We start from the raw sequence: 19,814 nt of genomic DNA, 5'->3' as shown, positions 1-19,814 counted from the left end.
AATGACCAACCTTCAACTAAACCATCCATCCATCCATTTTCACCCGCTTATCCAGGGTCGCGGTGGCAGTAGGCTAAGATGGGTATTCCAGGCGTCCCTGGAATAATTCCAGGTGTTCAACTAAACCCCTAAAATAAAATAAAAGGTAATTTCGGACTTCTAACGGTCGAGAGAGCAACTGCAGCAACAAACACGATCAAACCACATTGAAACTCCATTGGTTGTGGCAAATAGAACCAATTTTCAACCAATGAGCTTGAATTATTGTACAGCTATACAATATTTTGGTACAGAGTGCCGGCCCGTCACCTGCATATTTTGAAACCGGAATTTAAGGACACAGGCAGAGGGTGAGTCAGTGTGTCAGTGAGCATTTTTCAATGATAGGAAAGGATTTATAGTGATCTTGTAACAATTTAACACAAAAATTATTGTACAATGCCACAGCAAAATGTTACGCCACCACATTTTTTGATTGCATCACCAGTTCAAATAGTGAGTTTGGAGCCCAAGAGCGTAGGGCTGAAGCAGCTTGTCACAAAAGATAACGTCTAGGTTTTATGTACTTTTAGGAAATGTTAGAACAATGATTGATAGTTTGGACTGTTTTATATCAAAGCAGTTGATTATGACAAATGTGTGCAGTAACTTTCAGTCATGCAGGGGTCCTGTCTGCATCCTACAATCCCTAGTTATTGGTAGCAAATGTATTCATAAGACTTACTTGCTTTCTCGAAAATGCCATCACACTGATTTATATTATTTTTCATCTTCCCGGTGCATGGAAAGTCATGAAAGATTGTATCATTGAGGCTAATGTTTCATCGCCCTAGCATTATCAGAAAGCCTAAATAATATAAATAAAAAGTATTATTACGAATTTAATTTATCTGCAGTACCTGCCGTTTCCTCTCTCATTTTGGCCACTCATGCTATGTTAGATTTATGAGTAAAAACAACATAGGTTACATTTCAAGAATTCAAAATATATTCGTACAAGCCCCACTCGTTTTAATTTTTGGCAGGGTCACCTCCCTTTGTCTATCTAAGGAGTATGATCCAGATTTTGGCATGCAATTCATTTGCCCTTCATAGCAGAGTGGGTGCATGCAATTATCCAAGGTGATCCAATGCTAGATTCGTCAAATCGTAGTTCACATTTAGGAATTTGGAGTAAGACCGAATTTAATTAAGGACACGTGATGCATCAAATTATCCTAGATTATTCAAGCAAGGTAGGAGACACCGAGGCACATCCAAACACAAGGTTTTTGCCTAATTGAAATATATATACACATATTAGAGCAAATATTTTTGTCTTTGCTATGACTGTAAACCGTTGGTATAGTCCTAGGACATTTCTGCCGATTATAGTTCAGTCGAAAGTAGCGGGAGTGAAACTTTTCCAACATGCCCTGACTACGGGGCAAGTTTAAACAGCTCTGGCGCAAGATGAAACAGCATCCGAAAGATTGGTGAATCCAGTATTTCGTACCGTTTATATTTTTTTATTTTATAATTATCCTGTATGGTCTATATTTTGTCTATACTAACCGCATATGGCAACATTAATATGTAATGAATGCCCAGGAAGAAATTGATAAGAGCGAGTACTAAATAGGACCGAATATTTGCAAGGTACACGATATATATACAATGTTACATTAAAAGTTGTTGCATTTATAATAGGCGGGGGCCTTGAATGTGCCTTGAATGTGATATAAATTGCATATATTTGGAGTCTGTGGCATTCACACATCAGTTAATCGAAAAACACTTTGGTAAAAAAACATTACTTTCTGGATGCTAAAATAATTTTTTGATAAAGTTTTCAAATCGACAAACACCCTCAAACCACAACACAGTTTATCCCTCCCCCTTCTCTTTGAACATGCTGATTCTAAAGTCACACTCTAATTACCGGTTGCAAAAGAAGGGACTTCAGATCCAAAGTAAACAAACCTGCCAGTCCGCATTTCACAAAGACACTGCTTTGAAGGCGGAAACAGTGAGACAAACGCCTTCTGACCTTCAGTGATAAAACAGGGTTTATTTGCTTTCAAGCTACAATATATTTTACTTGTCCGCCGTTTGCTCCTTAACTATGGAGAAAGAAAGTTTAGACACTGCAAGTACTTGTGTTGAGGTTGAGGCAGCCACTGCACTAGGAGCAGCATTTGAAGGCAATGAGCCGTCAATGCACCCAACAGAGGCAGAGAGAAGCGTCAACGCGCCACTGTTTTCTTCGTTCAACCCCTCGGCTGCGGCTCGTCTGTCTGCTTGTTGTCATGGAGGAGCCAAGATGGCGGTCCTGGCCTATAGCCTAGGCAAACGAGAAATAAATCAGTATTTCAGTATAAAAAATGCGAAGTTACTGTCTCTTGTTGCAGTTATTCTACTCACGGTGTTCCATACCGTCTCTCGATATTATGGAGGTAAGTTATATGGCAGTAAGTACGGCAGGTACCTGCTGTGGCTACGTGCTGTGTGTTCATCATTAGTAGCTAGCTAGCTGACAAGCTAACACAATGTGTTAGCTAGCTATGTCACTATAGTAGTATATCTACATCCAGTGACTATGCAGCACTGTCTCTTCAGTGACGTGCAGCAAAATAGGGAGCACTTTTGTTTTTGATAGCAACTTTGCAAACAAACGAGCAATTGTGTCTTCTGTTATTAGGAAGATCAGCTAGCTAACTTAGCATTGGCAGGTGGAAAGATCTCTGGCTGGCTAATACCACGACACCCTTCTGTTTGCATGCTGTCAAGCTATCTGTTGTGTGCGTGGTTGTACTGGTTGTGATATATTCGAAGAGTCCATGCATAACATCTGTATATTTGTAGTGTTAGCAGGCTAGATGCCAACTATGTCAACTAAGTTATATGACTGATTTCGTTTATGTATTTTAACGTGTAAGTGCAGTTACAACTTCAGCTACAATGAACAACAGTTATAATTAAAGCCATTGGCTACATAATGTCATTGATCCATATAAATTGTGGATTCACAGTCAGTAAGTAGCTAGCTAACTTACATTGTTGCAAACGGTCTTGCTCGTCCTCACTACAACGCTATCTGCACTTGATTTCCTATTAGTCTAGCTAGGCTATATTAACTTCAGTTAGCTAACTTAGCTTCCTAGTTATCTTAGTTGGGCTAGCTAGGTCGGAAATAGTTTGAAATGCTTCTGATACCAACGCGTTTGACAGCATGTACCTATACCTACCTGTCTAACCCGTGGACATTTGCAAAATAAGGATACTCATTTGACATATTTTGTGTTCTTATCCTAAATTGGTTAACGCTAGGCTAATTTTCTTTCTCGAACTGCACTTTGACGTTACTGTCAACTGTATTATTAGACTACGCTGGGGAGCTAAACTATTCCTGGAAAAGGTAACTTGCAACCAACTGATGTCATGAATTTGAAGTAGTCTAACGTTAGCTAAGTTAACTTACTGGCTACCTTAACAGTTGTGTGGTGTTAACGGCAGTTCTTTTGCGAATTTAAGTTAGTTTTTCGGCACCCGCAGGAGGAACGTTACGTCATGCCAGCAGAGGCGTAACATACAGGCTCAAATCCTTCCCCAGTATTTTATTCTGACCACCATTTGCCAATTGACACAATTGTTCAACTAGGAAATGGCGAGATTAAAAAGTGAAATCAGTTGACCTTATGGGTGGAAGAAACGCGTGACCCCTGGACTTTACACCTAAAAAAAGTATAACACTAGCTTTATACAAATTTTTAATTGCAGATGTGTTGGCAATAAAATAATTTAGATGCGGTAGAGGTTGAACACCCGAGTTCTACCCCCCATTTGCGCGCGCACTCTACATTGTTTGTAAACTGGAAACTCGCCTATTGTAAAATGCACAAATTGGCAAGATCCTAGGTTTAGAATTATTATTTCTCTTCTGGCTGTTTGACTAACATTACAGTTGCTCAGTGTTTATCAAAGCAGCAGCTATTGGCTCCTTTTGACATAGGACGCTATACTGTTGATGCTTAGACTAACCCACCCTATTGTTCATTTTGGAATTAGAATGACCAATTAATCCGTTTTGTGTTAGGAGAAGTAGTTACTCTACTTTTAGTTCCTCTATTTTTGTTATGTTCTACAGTACACACAGTCAGAAGCACCTGAGCCCTGTGTTCAGATTGCACAACAATTTTAGAAATATCCATGGTTGTAGTTTTCTTCATTGAGTGTCCTTGCCGTACTTGACCAGCCTTTGTGCCACACAGGTGGGGACACCTGTGAGTGGCTTCTCTCCAGTGGTCGATTCTTGGGGGAGAGTGTCTGGCAGCCATATGGCTGTATGATGCACAAGTATAGAAGCACGTAAGTATCCAGATGATGAGATGGTGCACCTGTACCATTTAATTTTTCAAGCAAAATCTACATCTATAATGGTCACTATTGTTTTCAACAGTTTTGCCATAAAATACAGTACTGTGTAGAAGTCTTAGGCACCCTAGGCTTTATTATATATATGTTAATTTTTTTGTGTGTGTTAGTATGAAAGAACACATTTGAGATTTCCAAATATTCAGTTTCCTAAAGATTGAATTTTACAGGGATTTTTGTAAATTTTTGTATTTAATTTAGAAAAGTAACATATTACTGTAAGCAGATGAGTACTTTTTACATAAAAACTTGATCAAGGCTGTCTGAGTTCAGAACCAAGGAGCCAACCAAAGTCTGCAAAAGAACTGGCAAGTTCTCCAACATGCTTGGAACAACCTCCCTGCTGATTATTTTATAGAACTGCAGGACAGCGTTGGCTGTCTCAGAGAAGTGATGCAGTTTTAACGCCGAAGGGTGGTCACAAAAAATTGATTTGATTCAGATTTGATTCAGTTTTTAACTATTCTGTCAAATTACTGATATGTAATGTAAAATGTATAGTACGTTTATTTAGGACCTTTCATTGAATTATTTTTGAAAGAATCTTATCTGTGCAGAATGTTATACAGGTGCCTAAGACTTTTACACAGTATTGTATAAGATTTCTTGAGCCACTGTTGGTCTATTCAAGGGAAAAAAATGACGTGTTCAGTTATGGACATTGGCAAATTACCTCTGCATAAGTGCAACTTATACTTACTATAGAAAAACATAGCCCTGTTGAAAGCCTTTGTAGCCTTTTTTGTAGCCTTTGTTTGGGGATTACTTCCCACCCTAGGAGGTGTGTTGGTGGGTGTGTGGACATGTATGTGCTGTGCTTCATTTTTAAGTACATATACATTGCCATCCATAATGTTCAGGACAAAGGCCCATTATGTCTGGATTTGCCTCTGATTTGACACAATTTTAGATTTTGAATCACCCAATTAACATGTGGTTAAAGTGCGTGGTTAATGTTATCAGATTTTATTAAAGAGTATATACATTTTGGTTTCACCATGTAGAAATTATAGCAGTGTAATACATAGTCCCCCAGTTCAGGGCACCATAATGTTTGGGACTTATGGCTTCACAGGTGTTTGTAATTGCTGGGGTATGTTTAATTGCCACCTTAATGCAGGTATAAGAGAGCTCTTAGCACCTTGTATTTCGATCACCTTTGGAAACTGGTATTGCTATTTATCAACACGAGGACCAAAGTTGCGCCAATGAAAGTCAAAGAAGCCATTATAAAGGGTAAATGGCTGGCATTTATATAGTGCCTTTATCCAAAGCGCTGTACAATTGCTGCTTCTCTTTCACCCTTCTCATTCACCCAACCAGAATAAAGCGGTGAGAGACATCGGCCAAACCTTAGGCTTCTCAAATTCAGTTTAAAACATAACTAAGATGAATAAGAGCACTAATTGCAGAGCACCTATCCTACAGATCAGAAACGCTCTTCAGGAGTCTGGTGTAGATTTGTCAATGACCACTGTCCACAGAAGACTTTGTGAACAGAAATACAGAAGCTATACTGTGTAGGGTCCTTGCACGGGCCGCCAAATAAAGTAAAGATTTTATTCTCTACGAAATAGTGAGGATGATTATTTGAAACGTATATGTCTCAGTCGTCACATGGGACGCACAAATTGTGTGGGATATGCCCCTCCCTACACGCTAAGTGCTGCAGCTTCTATTAGTGAGCGGATGTATCAATTTGCTGTTTCCACTCTTAAAGTTTCCACACTTTAAGTTCCCGCGACGTAAGCTGGGTGTGTCTGTGAGGAAATGTAGTTACGTGGTCCCTACAACTTCTAGGTTCAAACCACTGGTTAGCCACAGACAAACAGGATGGCCATGTTACAGTTTGTCAAGATCTTTTATATATAAGTTTTTCAAACCATTTCCTTTTGCTAGATTAATAATTTAGTTACAAAACGAATGCAACACAAGAATATAGGCCTAGCTAGAAAGGTACTGTAGTGGCTATTCCGTTTCAAAATTATAGCCACTGCCCCAGCAATAGAAGAGATTGTTTTAACGCACCTTTGTTGTAGATCCAGGCTCCATGCTCATGTTCATTGTTTGAAAATAATAAACCAAACAAATAAATCCTACCAAAACGTTGTAGGCCAGCACTATGAACAAACAATGTCAAGTGTGTGTGTGTGAAAGAGAGAAAATAGATGATAGATGTAAGATTATAGAAGTTTAGGACATAAACTGTAGATTAGATGCGATGAGATGAGATGTTGTGGTTAGAAAACTGTGTTTGCTCTCAACTAAAGCTAGGACTCAATCCCTCCCCAAACATTTCTCACTTCCCTTTGTTAACTTGCACCACACCCCATTCCTATGGGTGTGGCCAAGATTGATCAAAAAATATGGGAAGTCTTGAAATTATAATGATTATTCTTTAAATATAAACAAAAAAGGCTATTTGGCTCCTACAGGTACAGTGGAGCCAAAAAGTCTGATGACACCAAGAACGGATTGTTTTCATTATTGAAAGGGCTAATACAATTTTGATCCTCTGTTTATTTCTTATTCGAGAATACATCATTTTTATTTAGAAAAGTACTAGTTTGAAGGTCAGAAATGGTTAATATACTATGGGCCAGATTTACTAAGGCAATTTTCAGGTGCACATTCTGCCCAGAAAATATGCGTGTTTGTATCAAACTGGCGCACGGGGATAGAACCGCTGTATGCGTGTGATCTAGGCGAGTCACCGCAAGATGCGCTTATGTCGTTAATGAATATGCATTTAAGAGTGGATCGCAGAAAATAGTGGGAGGAGATAGTAATAGATAATAGATGTTAACGAGGGTCGAATTGTGTGTGAAATTTCTCCACCAGATGTAAAACGAGGCGCGAGACAGAAACACAGATAAAGGCTTTGAAGATGCACTGTTTGCAACAAGATTCACACTATTTCAACCCCCAGAGCTAGAAATCATCAAACAGATTATTAATAATAAATATGAATTAATGATTGCAGCCAAGCTGCAACACAGAAAATATTTACAAAATAGATTATTAAATTCACCTGTATCTTATGGGAAGTGGGAGGTGACTGAAATAACGTGCTCAACCATAGTCACAGTAACTGAAGTGAAGAAAAGTGTTGGCGCTAGTAAAAAACTATGAGTAGGCTAAATGCTATGATATGGTGCTTTTAATCGCTTTTGTCCATCACGGAAATACTTTGTTTATTTTAGTTATCCTCCAAAACCAGCCATACAAATTATTACGCTTCTGGGAGAAATAAATATGTGCTGGTACTCCCACACAATGTTCCCGTTCGATCTCTCATTTCAGTCAAACGAGAATAGCCGTCACAGCTGGAATATGTACACATCTTGTCCTGCACTGGATACACTTCTTCGTGGCAGCCGATACATGGATATCCCCACACGCAGTAAATAAGACGTTAATTTCAGGCAGACTGCGACCGCACCAACACACCCTCGCCAGGCTGCATTTCACGCTTCCTGTGCGTAAATCTGGTCCTATGCGTCTGCCTTTCCCCCAATTACCTTGATACATGAATTACTGCCTTCACTTTGCTTGGCATTGATTCCACCTACAAATGATCTGTTGATGTCAATTGATTGTTTTTCCCTCTTCAACTTCTCCCACAGATGTGGTTGATTGGGTTCAGGTCTGATGACTGTGGTGGGAATGCCATCCTAATAAGCTCCTCTTGTACTCAATAATGTATTCTTGCAAGAGTTATTATAGTATCACAATTATTGTCATTTTCCTTCATCCTTCAAGTTTCCTCAGATATGAAGTTCTCATTGTATATTACATTACATTACATTACATTATTAGCATTTGGCAGACGCTCTTATCCAGAGCGACGTACAGTTGATTAGACTAAGCAGGAGACAATCCTCCCCTGGAGCAATGCAGGGTTAAGGGCCTTGCTCAAGGGCCCAACAGCTGTGCGGATCTTATTGTGGCTACACTGGGGATCGAACCACTGACTTTGCGGGTCCCAGTCATGTACCTTAACCACTACGCTACAGGCCGCCATATATGAGTGGGTCATATACACTCACAGAGCACTTTTGTAATGTGTGGTTATTTGTGTTACGGTCACCTTCCTGTTCAGCTTCAACCAGTCTGGCCATTCTCCTCTGACGTCTCATTAACAAGGCATTTCTGTGTGCAGAACTGCTGCTCACTGGATTTTCTTTTGTTAGTTTTTTGCACCATTCTTTGCAAACTCGTGACTAGTGTGCATGAAAATCCCAGGCGATCAGCAGTTTCTGAGATACTCAAACCACCCTGTCTGCCACCAACAATCATTCCATGGTCAAAGTCACTTATATCACATTTTTTCCCCATTATGATGGTTGATGTGAACATTAATTGAAGCTATGGACCCGTATCTACATGATTGTATACATTGCTGCCACACAATTGGCTGATGAGATAATCACATGAATACGTAGGTGTAATAAAGTAAAAATGTTACTAATAAAGTGCTTGGTGAGTGTACATGCATTTGCAAAGCATATTTTCAGGATATGATGTGTATGACTTGTCTTTTTAGTGAAGCAAAGAGCTGCCTTCATCAGAAAAGAGTGGCGTTTATTGGAGATTCCAGAATTCGTCAACTTTTCTATTCATACATTGGAATAATCAACCCGGATATCAGAGAGGATGGGCCCAAGGTACTGTACTTGTTTCTGCCACCTGTTTAGTTAAAATCTGAGTGAGAGTTTAATAAAGTAGTCTATTAGGTCTGCTCTTTATATTATTCTAAAGTTGCTTTAACAATAAAAAACAAACAAACATACATTTCTAAATTTTGCAATGCCTTTTCCAGCATGAGAACATTCCATTTGAAGACCGAAGCTCTTCGGTGAATGTGGTAAGAAAGATGACATTTCTGCGCAGGTTCTGTCCATTTACATGCAACACATTCTTTTACATACAATAGCAAAAAATAGGTTAGGTATGCAACTTGAGAAGGGCTTTATGTAACCTCTCCAAACGGGTTAAAATACAATTTGTCCCGGTACAGATTTCATCACCCTACAGATAAATGCAAGACTGGACAAAATGCACATAAATATAAGACTTGACAAAACAACTATATACATACTCTCATATATGTGAAAAAAACATACGTGAAGGTTAATTGTCTTTAAATCTTTTATAAATATAATTGGATTTAATAGAAAAGTAAGCTTTTCTGATCATTCATGTGTCTGGACAAAAAGATATGCGGATGTTTTGTATTTGGAGAGATTTGGAGACACTTGAGGACATCTGGGTGCAGTTTTGGGAACACTCATGTGCAATGTGCAATTTGAATGCCTGTAGATATCTTTGCTAAATCTTGTACACGCATTGGGCCTCATTTATCAATTTTTTCTGAAATGTGTGTGTGATCGGAAACTAGGGCTGCAACTAACAATTATTTTGTTATTGATTAATCGATTAGTCGATTAATCTAAACAATTAATTTGCTGGCGAGGGGGGGTGACTATGGATTCAATTTGCTGTTGAGCATTTCAAAATGTATTGACCTGTTTTTGAAGTGCGATACTACTATCCTTAGATCACTTGGGTAGTTGCCTCTCAGACACCACCGGCTGAAGACCCAGAGTAGGCCATCTATGAGTAAAGAGCTCAAATCATCCGGATTTGTTTTTTACTAGGTGAAAGAAAGTGTGAGAAAAAAGTAACAAGTGTCAGAATTAGTTTGCAGTTGCACAATTTAACATTTATAAAATTTGATTTTATATTAAGATTTGTACTTATTGATAAGAATATATTAATAATATTGATAATAATATTCATCATGAGCCATTATGTTTATTTATGCCTGTAAATGCTGTGTTATGTGGATGCCTACTATAGTATACTAGTAGGACGAGTCACCTACATGCCATGTCTTACTGCTTTTTTTTTTTGCCATGTCTGACTCATTATAGCTACTTTATTATCTTTAAATAATATAACACCCACCAGTTCCTATGACATTTTATATAGAATATATTCAGAACGCTCGTGGAATATTGTAAAACACAGATTTAGAAATTGTTTACTATCTGAAAACACAAGATATCATTGGTCAGGGCAACCACTGTTTATATAGATATGATTACTTTACCTTCTGGGAAAAAGTCTGGAAATTTAACACAAAAACTACAAGACACATCATTGGTACATTTTAGCAACAAAATACTTACCTAATTTATTTCTAGAAATTAATCAACTCCTGTGTTGGAAGCCTTGTCAGTGCATTGGTCAAGATAATGTTCTCGGTGCTTCTGTGAATTTCCTGTCTTTCTCTGCTTTTGCCAACCATTATGACATTATCTCTCACTTTAAACATAGCTTTTGTGTTGAATCATAAACAACGGTCAAAGCAGGGTACGCCCTATTTATAGCAAACCTTTTACCTGTTTTATGGAATTTATTTTATACTCCACTTAAGAATGATTTAATCAGGATTACCAGAATTAAACATCCCCCATTTTAACGTTGAATACGTTTTTATATGATATGAATAATTATAATATTCAGTTGGTTTATTAAAATAATTTTCCCACTCCATTAATTACATTTTTCCAAATATAAATTAATGGAATAATAATCGCACGAAGCGCACTTTACAACTGTGCACTTTCATGTCCGCACACAATACAAACAGCTGAAGTTCACTCGTGAAGTTCGTTCCGACATCCGAGAACTTTGATAAATCCCACATTATTTGTGCTAATGCAATTGCTAAGAATTTGGGGGGATTTTGTTCGGCTCACATTTAATAAATGAGGCCCATTGAGATTAGGTTTATGCACAAATCTAAAGTAGTTTTGGGTTGGTCCTTGACTTAGAAAAGGAGATATTAAGTGTTAAACAATAAAAAGGTGTTTTCTAATTTTATCTTTTATGTATATTTGATGTACACTGTATGTAAATGCTCTAAAGTACATTTGTTCTCTCTCAAATTTATTAATTTAAGTCTTCAACCATCTGTGTGCAGTAAATCGTTTTTGAGCTATTGACACCTTTACAGGACTTGTGCAAAATAGGCTGAAATTGCCTGGGGGGGCCAAAGTGGAATGGCTTAAGCATATTGGCTATAGGAATAACATTAAATAGTGCAGAAAATCGTTAGGGCTCAATTGTTCTTATTCAAATACATAGGTTGTTCATATCACAGATTGTTATTTTGGAGAAAAGATTTCTATATGTATAAACCTTGCCTTTATTAAAAATTTGTGTTTCTTTTTAGGATTTTCTTTGGTATGCTGAAGTTAATAACTCTTTGAAGGAACGTTTAATAGCATGGATAGAGGTAAGCGCTAATAACAAATAGTCACTGGGACCTTTATCAGTTAGTTAGTTCTGTAAACACAGTAGATACAGTGAGCTACATTATGTTTGGGACAACATCTTTTCTTAATTTGACTAGAATCAAGACAAGATACTGAATACTCTCTTCTACCTGCACAAGGGAAGAAACTGAACACGCCTGACTAATCAGAAACACCTGTGGAGCCACTTGTCCAAAACATTATGGTTCCCTGAAAAGGGGGGCTATGCATAAACATAATGTAATTTCTACATGGTGAAACCAAAATGTTAAAAAATTCCCTTTAATAAATTAGCCCAAACGTTATGGTGCTCACCCCAACCAAACGTTATGGTGTATATCCCAACCAAATAGCCATATGAGTGCTGTCATCTTAAATGTAAATACTAAAATTGGCAAGAAACTACTGCTTATTTGCTCCCCTCCTGCTTAATCTATATTAAAGCTTGCTTATTGTTTTAAGGAGTTTAGGTAAGTTTTTCTTACCCAGTCGTTATTTTATTTCAGGACACCAAGGCAAAGCCAGATATAATCATCATGGGAGCCGCCACTGTAAGTAGATATTGATTTTGTGACCGTCTGACACAGAGGAGGAGACATTAAGCTAATCTCACCATACTTTTGTTTTATAGTGGTCAATCAAGTTGCACAGTGGCAGCTCTGAATCACTCCAGCAGTACAGAAGCAACATGTCTTCCATCTCACAATTCCTGGACAAGCTGGCAGAAGACAGCGAAGTCTATTGGGTCCTGCAAGGTGAGACGGTGATCACATGGCATCGGGCCATTGACTATGGTGACCTTTCAGATAAGAGTGAGGCATATAGTCAAACTGTATAATAAAACTGATTATTCTGGTCGTGGATGTCGATTGGTGAACCAGAACTTGCAACAGTGCTACTATTCATGGTTGAGGAGAATGTTCATACAAATTATACTCTGGACCCCCCTCTGGGCCCCCCTCCCCTCCCCTTCAATAACATTGCCCACACGCATACTTGCAGTGCGCATGCACCAGCAATTCAGATTATTGATATTACATTACTCTTTCTGACTAACAATGGCAAATCGACTTTTGGTAGTTTTGTTGCTTTTCCAGTTTCTCCCTTTTACTTTTCTTTTTTGTGTACCTTACCTATACCTCCGCCACTGGCTCTACGGCTTGCCTGACATAGGTACGTAGGTCGTTCATTTGCAGTTGTTTGATTGGTGTTTCGGTAAGCCTATCGGCCTTCACACAAATGCTGGCCTAAGTAGCCATTGGACACTGTGGAAGCCAGTGAAGTCACTGTCTTTGGCTAAGGAGATGAAGGGGGGGTGGCAGGCAGTATCTGGATAGAGAGCCAAACAAACAAATCTGTGACGGAGAAGTCTCTGGTCAGTTCGAAAACACTTGTCCGTTTGCAAACAACATGAAGAACGTCATTTTCAGTTGGGGGAGACACATCTAGAACACCCTTTTTTTTGTTGTTGTGGGTTGGGGGGGGGGGGGCGGGGGGCAAAACATATTCACCCAATACAATGTGTATGTTAGTCTATTACTTATTTCCCAACTCAGTCCCTGGAGTAAGAGGCAGCCTGTATCTAAGGTACATGACTGTGGTTCAAGCCCAGGTGTAACCATGATATGAATATGAAGTTTCTTTTTATTTTTATTTTTTATTTTTTTTTTATTTTTTATTGATCATTTTCCTTTTACAGCAGTAGTGTTAGGGGTTACTTATCAAACAATTAAAATAATATCACAGTTTAATTTATCCAACATTTCTGGTGGTATCATCTTGTTGGGTTCGATATTCAGTCCATTTTATCCATTTTTCGTTAAATTAGTCCTCTTGCAACCTTAAAATATGGGTTAGTTTCTCCATCTTATACAGTTCCCCAACAATGCCCAGCCACTGCTCCTGGGCTGGAGCATCCACTTTATACCATGACCTTGTAACTGCCTTCTTACTGGCTGCCAATAATATTTTAACTAGATACACATCTTCTCTTTGTACATTGTCCTGTGTCAAATTCCCTAAGTACAACACAATGCATGTCTTAGGTATTTCATATCCTAGTATCTTGTTCAGCATTTCCCATACATTATCCCAATATTTTTCCAAAATACATGTGCATGGTCTACATCCATATATCCACATAACCTCCAGCATGGTTGTTGAGCAGCTACAAGTTTTCCCCTAATTCTTGGTGTTATAAAGAATCTGACTATATTCTTCCAGCAGAATTCTCTCCATACCCTGGCGCTAGTAGCTGTACACTGTACTTTGCATATATTTTGCCATTCTTCATTGTTCAATTCTACCTTCAAATCTTTTTCCCATTTTTCTTTAATATATAAAGTTGAGGTTCCTCTCGATGACATCAGACCCTGATAAAGAGCTGAGATTACTCTGCATGTTTTCTTTTCATAGGCTTTTATCAGTATCCCAATTACTTCACTTGTTGAAGCCGTTTTTATCTCTTTTTCATAGTAATCCCTCACCTGTAAGTATCGGAAAAAATCCTGCCATATTTCTCCTTCAAATTTTGAAAACTCTCCATCTCCCCATTCTCAACCATTGTACATACTGCTGTAATACCTTTGTGTATCCATCGTTTAAATCCTTGCTCATAGACTCCTGGTCTAAATCTGGAATCATGTGCAATCCAATTTAGAATTTTTGATTCTCTGTCCAATTTGTATTGTTTAACTACTGTATTCCATATGCCTACTGTAAATTTAGTTATTGGATCCATTATTTTTCCCATTTCAATAAATAATTCCTTATGTGCTAACATAATTTGGACTTGGTGTCCTTTCACCTCTAATTCTATATCCTTCCATCTTGCAATATAATCCGTATTACACCAGTATATTAGGGGTCTGAGTTGTGCTGCATAGTAGTATTCCTTTAAACAAGGCAGTGCCATACCTCCTTTGTCTTTGGGGAGCTGCAGAGTTGCAAATCTAACCCTGGGTTTTTTACCCCCCCAGATGAACCTTGATATCCACCTATCCCGTTCCATGAACTGAAATCTCGGTAATATGTTCATCTTGATTATCTCTATCCTAGAACTAAAATCCAAATTAAGAATTGACCATCTCTCTACATCTCTTTTCATTTCCTTATTTATAGGTACGTAGTTTGCTTCGTATAATGTATCCAAACCTTTTGTAATAACTACCCCCAGATATTTTATCGATTTTGAATTCCATTTCAGTTTGTATGATTTTTGTAGCTCTTGTGATGGAGAATAATTTATGGACAGAATCTGTGTTTTCGTGATATTGACCTTATATCCAGAATAATGTCCATATTCTTCTAATATTCTTATCAATTTAGGGTAATTAGGTTGCTGTAAACTGACCAACACATCATCTGCGAATAATCCAATTTTGTGTTCCCTACCTCTCACCTCCACCCCTTTAATATCCTTATTCTCTCTGATCGCCTGAGCTAATGGCTCGATAAAAATCGCGAAGAGGGTCGGAGAGAGACAGCAACCCTGTCTGGTCGATCTTTCCAATTTAAACCTATTCGTCAAATTACCATTTATTTTAATCCTTGCCGTTGGTTCCTGGTATAATGTTCTAATGCATTGCACAGATTCTTTAGTGAAACCAAATTTTTCTAGTACCTTATACAGAAATGTCCAATTCACACTATCAAAGGCTTTTTCTGCATCTATGCTTACTAAGATAGTACTTGTTCCCTTCTTTTTTATCTCCTCCACCACATGTAGGACCCTTCTAATGTTATCCTGCGTTTGACGGCCCTTAATAAAGCCAGTCTGGTCTTCATCAATCAAGTCTCTCATGAAGTTCTCAAATCTTTTGGCTAAAATGGAAGTGTATATCTTATAGTCAACATTTAATATTGATATTGGCCTATAATTATTACAGTACTCTTTATCTTTACCTTCTTTTGGTATCACTGTGATAATAGCATCTTTCCATGAGGGGGGTATTTTACCTTCTCTAAGGGTATAGTTTAGTGAAGCCATGAGCAAGGGACTTAATTCATTTCTAAATGTTTTATAGAACTCTGACGGCAAGCCGTCACTGCCTGGTGACTTATTGTTTTTCGACCTGTTAATTGCCTTTTCTATCTCTTCTTCTGTAATATATGAATTTAACAAATCATTCTGGTTCTTGCCTATTGTTGGTAGATCTAATTCATTTAAAAATTTGACCATATCATCTTCAGTAGCAGATGTTGGCTGCATATATAATGTTTTATAATATTCTTCAAATAATTTTTCTATCTCTTCCGGCCCATTCAATAATTTATTGGTTTTGGGATCTCTTATTTTATATATAGTATTCAGGGCTTGCTTTTAATACGTCTAGCTAACATTCTACTAGCTTTAGATCCTCCTTCATAGTAGGTCTGCTTCAAAAACCTAGTTTTCTTTTCTACCTCATCCATTAGAATATCCTCTACCTTCTTTTTTGTTTCTTTAATCTGATTAAGTATCTCTGGGTCCTTGGTTTTTTTATGATGTAATTCTAGTCCCTTTAATTTTTCAATTTGTTTCTGATATGTTTCTAATTGAATTTTTTTTATAAAATGTTGTCTGTGCAATTAATTTTCCTCTAATAACTGCCTTCATAGCATCCCAAAGAATGGTTGGATCTACTTCTCCATTATCATTTTCTTCTTTATATATTTCTATTTCTCTCTTTATCCCCTCAACCAACCCCTTATTGTTCAATGTACCCACATTCAGTCTCCATACTGTATTCTTCTGTCTACAATTCAGGTGTACTGTAAGATAAATTGCACTATGATCTGATAGATCTGCAACTCCTATTTTACATTCTTTCACTCTGTACCTATCCCTTGCATTCATGAGGAAGTAATCTATTCTAGAGTAAATTGTGTGTGGTATTGAATAATGAGTATAGTCTCTTTCCAATGGGTGAGTATCCCTCCATACATCTACTAAGCCCAGTTCAGACATCATTGTATTTATATACCTATAAATTTGTTTTTTGTTTTTCTTTGTACTAGTGGTATCGAGGGTGTAATTTAATACCACATTAAGATCCCCAGCACATATCATAATGCCCTCTGCCTCCACACTAATGATATCAAATAATGACTCAAAGAAAGATTTCTCACAATCTGGTGGAGCGTAGACATTAATCAATGTAACTATTTGACCATCCAACTTTCCCTTTACCACAATGTATCTTCCCTCTTTATCACATATCTCCTTACTCATTTCAAATGTAGTTGTATTGGATATTAAGGTAGCTACTCCCCTCCTGGTGCTCCATCTAAAAGAGCTGTAATAAGTATTTTTGTAACCAAATTTCTTTATTTTCTCATGTTCTTGTTGAGATAAGTGTGTCTCTTGTAAGAATATGATCTGCATCTTTTCTTTTTTTAAACTTAGCTAAGACCTTACCCCTTTTCATTGCATTATTTAATCCATTAACATTCAGTGATACCACCTTTAATCCGTTATGTTGCATTCTCTGTTTTCCTCCAAATATGTTTTAAACCCCATACAATAACCACTGCAAGTAAACTAACAACCACAAAAAAACAAATAATCAGAACATCCAAATTCAAAAGGGAAAAGAAAAACACAGTGCTTAACTGAACCACCAACCGCTATGGGGCCCTAACATATGGCCGTTTAATGGCCTTAGTCCAAAAGAAAGTAAAGAAAGTAAAGCAATCTGAATCACACCGAGGATAACTCGCTAGACCACAAGTCCCGACTCCTTCATTTAAATTTAAATCTGTAGGAAACGATAGTGTGTCTATAAAACTAAAAGTGCCAAGGTGACGTATCACTCTGTATTCAAAATAAAACTTATCTGTGTTTTGGGATCTTTGTAAACCATCAGTCTTCTGCCGTGGAGGACTGTCTTCTGTACTCCTGCAGCTTTTCTTTATATTGAGAGCGTTGCTTTCTCAAAGCCTGTACGCAGCCATCCGCTGTGCTAGAAGTTGAACTTGACTCCCGGTCTCCTCCGCCTCGGCCGCACCGTCCACCCGCTGCCTCCCACTTGGAAAGGAGCCGCATCCCCTCCCGGTCCGAGGCAGCTGGGGATTTCACCACCTTCACGGGAAACCCTCTCGATGTCATGTCCCTCGTCGCCTCGGCGGCATCTTGGTACAGCTTGGTGCCCTCCTCATAGAACACTCGCATCCTGGCTGGATAGGGCGTCTGGAATTTAATCTTTTTTTCCTTCAACACTCTCCTGGCTTCAGCGTATTCTCCACGTTTCTTAAGCACCTCCAGGGGGTAATCATGATCCACGTAGAATCGGACGTTGTCACAATACAGCTCTTTTTTCTGCCATGCTCTCCTAAGTAAGTCCTCTTTCACCCGGTGGCTTCCGAATTTAATTACTATGGATCGAGGTTTCGCATGTGGACCGGTACCTTTGGCGGCCAGCACTCTGTGCGTGCGTTCGACGCCGAGATCCATGTCGCCGGGAAGTCCGAGCACGTTTCTCAGAAGGTTGCTGATAAAACCAATCATATCTTTGCCCTCTTTGTCTTCCTGTATTCCATAAACCCTCAAGTTATCTCTTCGTGCTCGTCCCTCCTGGTCTACCAGCCTAGCTTCCAGGCTAGCTTGGCGCTGCGCTAGCTGCTTGATAATCGTTGATGTTGTTTGTAACAGAGTTTGATCAATTCTCCCCTCCGCTTCGTCTAATCTGTCGTTGACTCTCCTCATCTCTTGTTTAATGTCAGAGAGTTGAACCCTGTTATCTCTCCTAAACTCTCGGAGCTCGTTCAGTATACTTAGCAAGCTAACGTCGCCATCTTCACCACGTGGTGTACTTGGAGAGTCGCTTCGGCTCGTCTGACTTAATTCGGGATCATTTTCTAACACACTCATGGTTATCCTACTCCTAGTAGTAACCCCTTTCTCCATTGCTAAATAATATTTTCACCCGAGTTGATTAAACTAGTTTTTAAGGGGTATTTCACCAGAATCGTCGGGGAGCTCAGTAATCAAGCTGTCATCCTCTCAATGCACCGGAAGTCGTCTCTCGAATATGAAGTTTTTGACAATGCATTGCACAAGGATGCCGTTCGAGTGAGTAGACCGTGTGAATAAAAGCTCTGCTTCTGCGTTTTGACCATCTATGAATTGTTTGAATACAAACAGACAAAATAGAATATAAAATCAGTAAAAGCAGAAAAACACAAGGTGCCCCCAAACCTTTGAACAGTAGTGTATATACTGTAGAAATGCCAACTACCTAGTTCAAATTTCACTGCCAAAACTAGCCATCTAATCTACACTTTAACCCCTTGTCGCAATCCTCGAGATCCAGCAACCCTCACCCATTTTGCAGTGTTTTACTTTGAGGCTTTATAACTCAAGAGTTGAGCATCACAGAGACTTGTAAAATGGCTTAAATGAAGCAAGGCACTTACCATTTACAATACCAACTTTAATTAATTTCATAATTTAGATAAAAAGTGCTAAAAATACAAAGTAGGTAAAAGTAGAAAAGTATCTTTTTATTTTGCAATGAATCAGAAACCTACATAACCTATAAACTCCTTGACCACAAGTGTGCAAAATTTGAGGGTGATAGATAGAAATACTAAAGATCTATGAAGTAAAATGTAAGCAGTGTACCTTGGTGTCGCTTAGTGTCTAGCAAGTCTAAAATAGTTTGTGGATTTAAAAAAATGTTTTAATCTGATTCACCGCCCACACCCCGTCCCTTGGCGGCCCGAAGGAGAGCAATACGCCTTCTTCAAGCCGTCTCGCCTCATGCTCATGACCGTGAGTCCAAGGCGCCCAAGGTGCTTTATTGTGCGGCGATCTAGTAACCCTGCCAAATCCTTCCCTCTGGAGCAGCGGGCCAATTATGCTGCTCCACGTGAGCCGGCCAAACTTGGCTTTTGGCAGGACTGAGAATCGAACCCCGGTCCCCGGTATGCAACTGCAGCAAACTGCAACCGCAAGTCTGCTGCATCTTAGCCTGTTGCACCACCGCGGCCTAGTTTGTGGATTTTTAATCGCTCAGGATTTACATACAGTGAAGGCTTAATTATCTTGCAGATGGAATATTAAGAAGACCGTTTCCCTGAGTACTACACGTTTGA

The 19,814-nt window shown here is 38.6% G+C and overlaps 1 protein-coding gene across 1 annotated transcript in view; it reads left to right on the top strand.

The window, feature by feature from the left end:
* The first annotated feature begins 2,009 nt into the window (after positions 1 to 2,009).
* Positions 2,010 to 19,814, top strand: part of casd1 (CAS1 domain containing 1) — a 29,260-nt gene continuing 11,455 nt past the window's right edge. Inside the window, exons 1-7 of the mRNA XM_061255447.1 lie at positions 2,010 to 2,435; positions 4,251 to 4,347; positions 8,960 to 9,080; positions 9,236 to 9,280; positions 11,657 to 11,719; positions 12,245 to 12,289; positions 12,370 to 12,493. Coding sequence (XP_061111431.1) covers positions 2,105 to 2,435; positions 4,251 to 4,347; positions 8,960 to 9,080; positions 9,236 to 9,280; positions 11,657 to 11,719; positions 12,245 to 12,289; positions 12,370 to 12,493 — 826 coding nt within the window. The 5' untranslated portion in view covers positions 2,010 to 2,104. The remainder of the gene's footprint in view (positions 2,436 to 4,250; positions 4,348 to 8,959; positions 9,081 to 9,235; positions 9,281 to 11,656; positions 11,720 to 12,244; positions 12,290 to 12,369; positions 12,494 to 19,814) is intronic.

The sequence above is a fragment of the Conger conger genome, chromosome 9, assembly GCF_963514075.1.
Source record: "Conger conger chromosome 9, fConCon1.1, whole genome shotgun sequence".
Lineage (NCBI taxonomy): Eukaryota > Metazoa > Chordata > Actinopteri > Anguilliformes > Congridae > Conger > Conger conger.
This window is presented reverse-complemented; position numbering and strand designations above follow the sequence as displayed.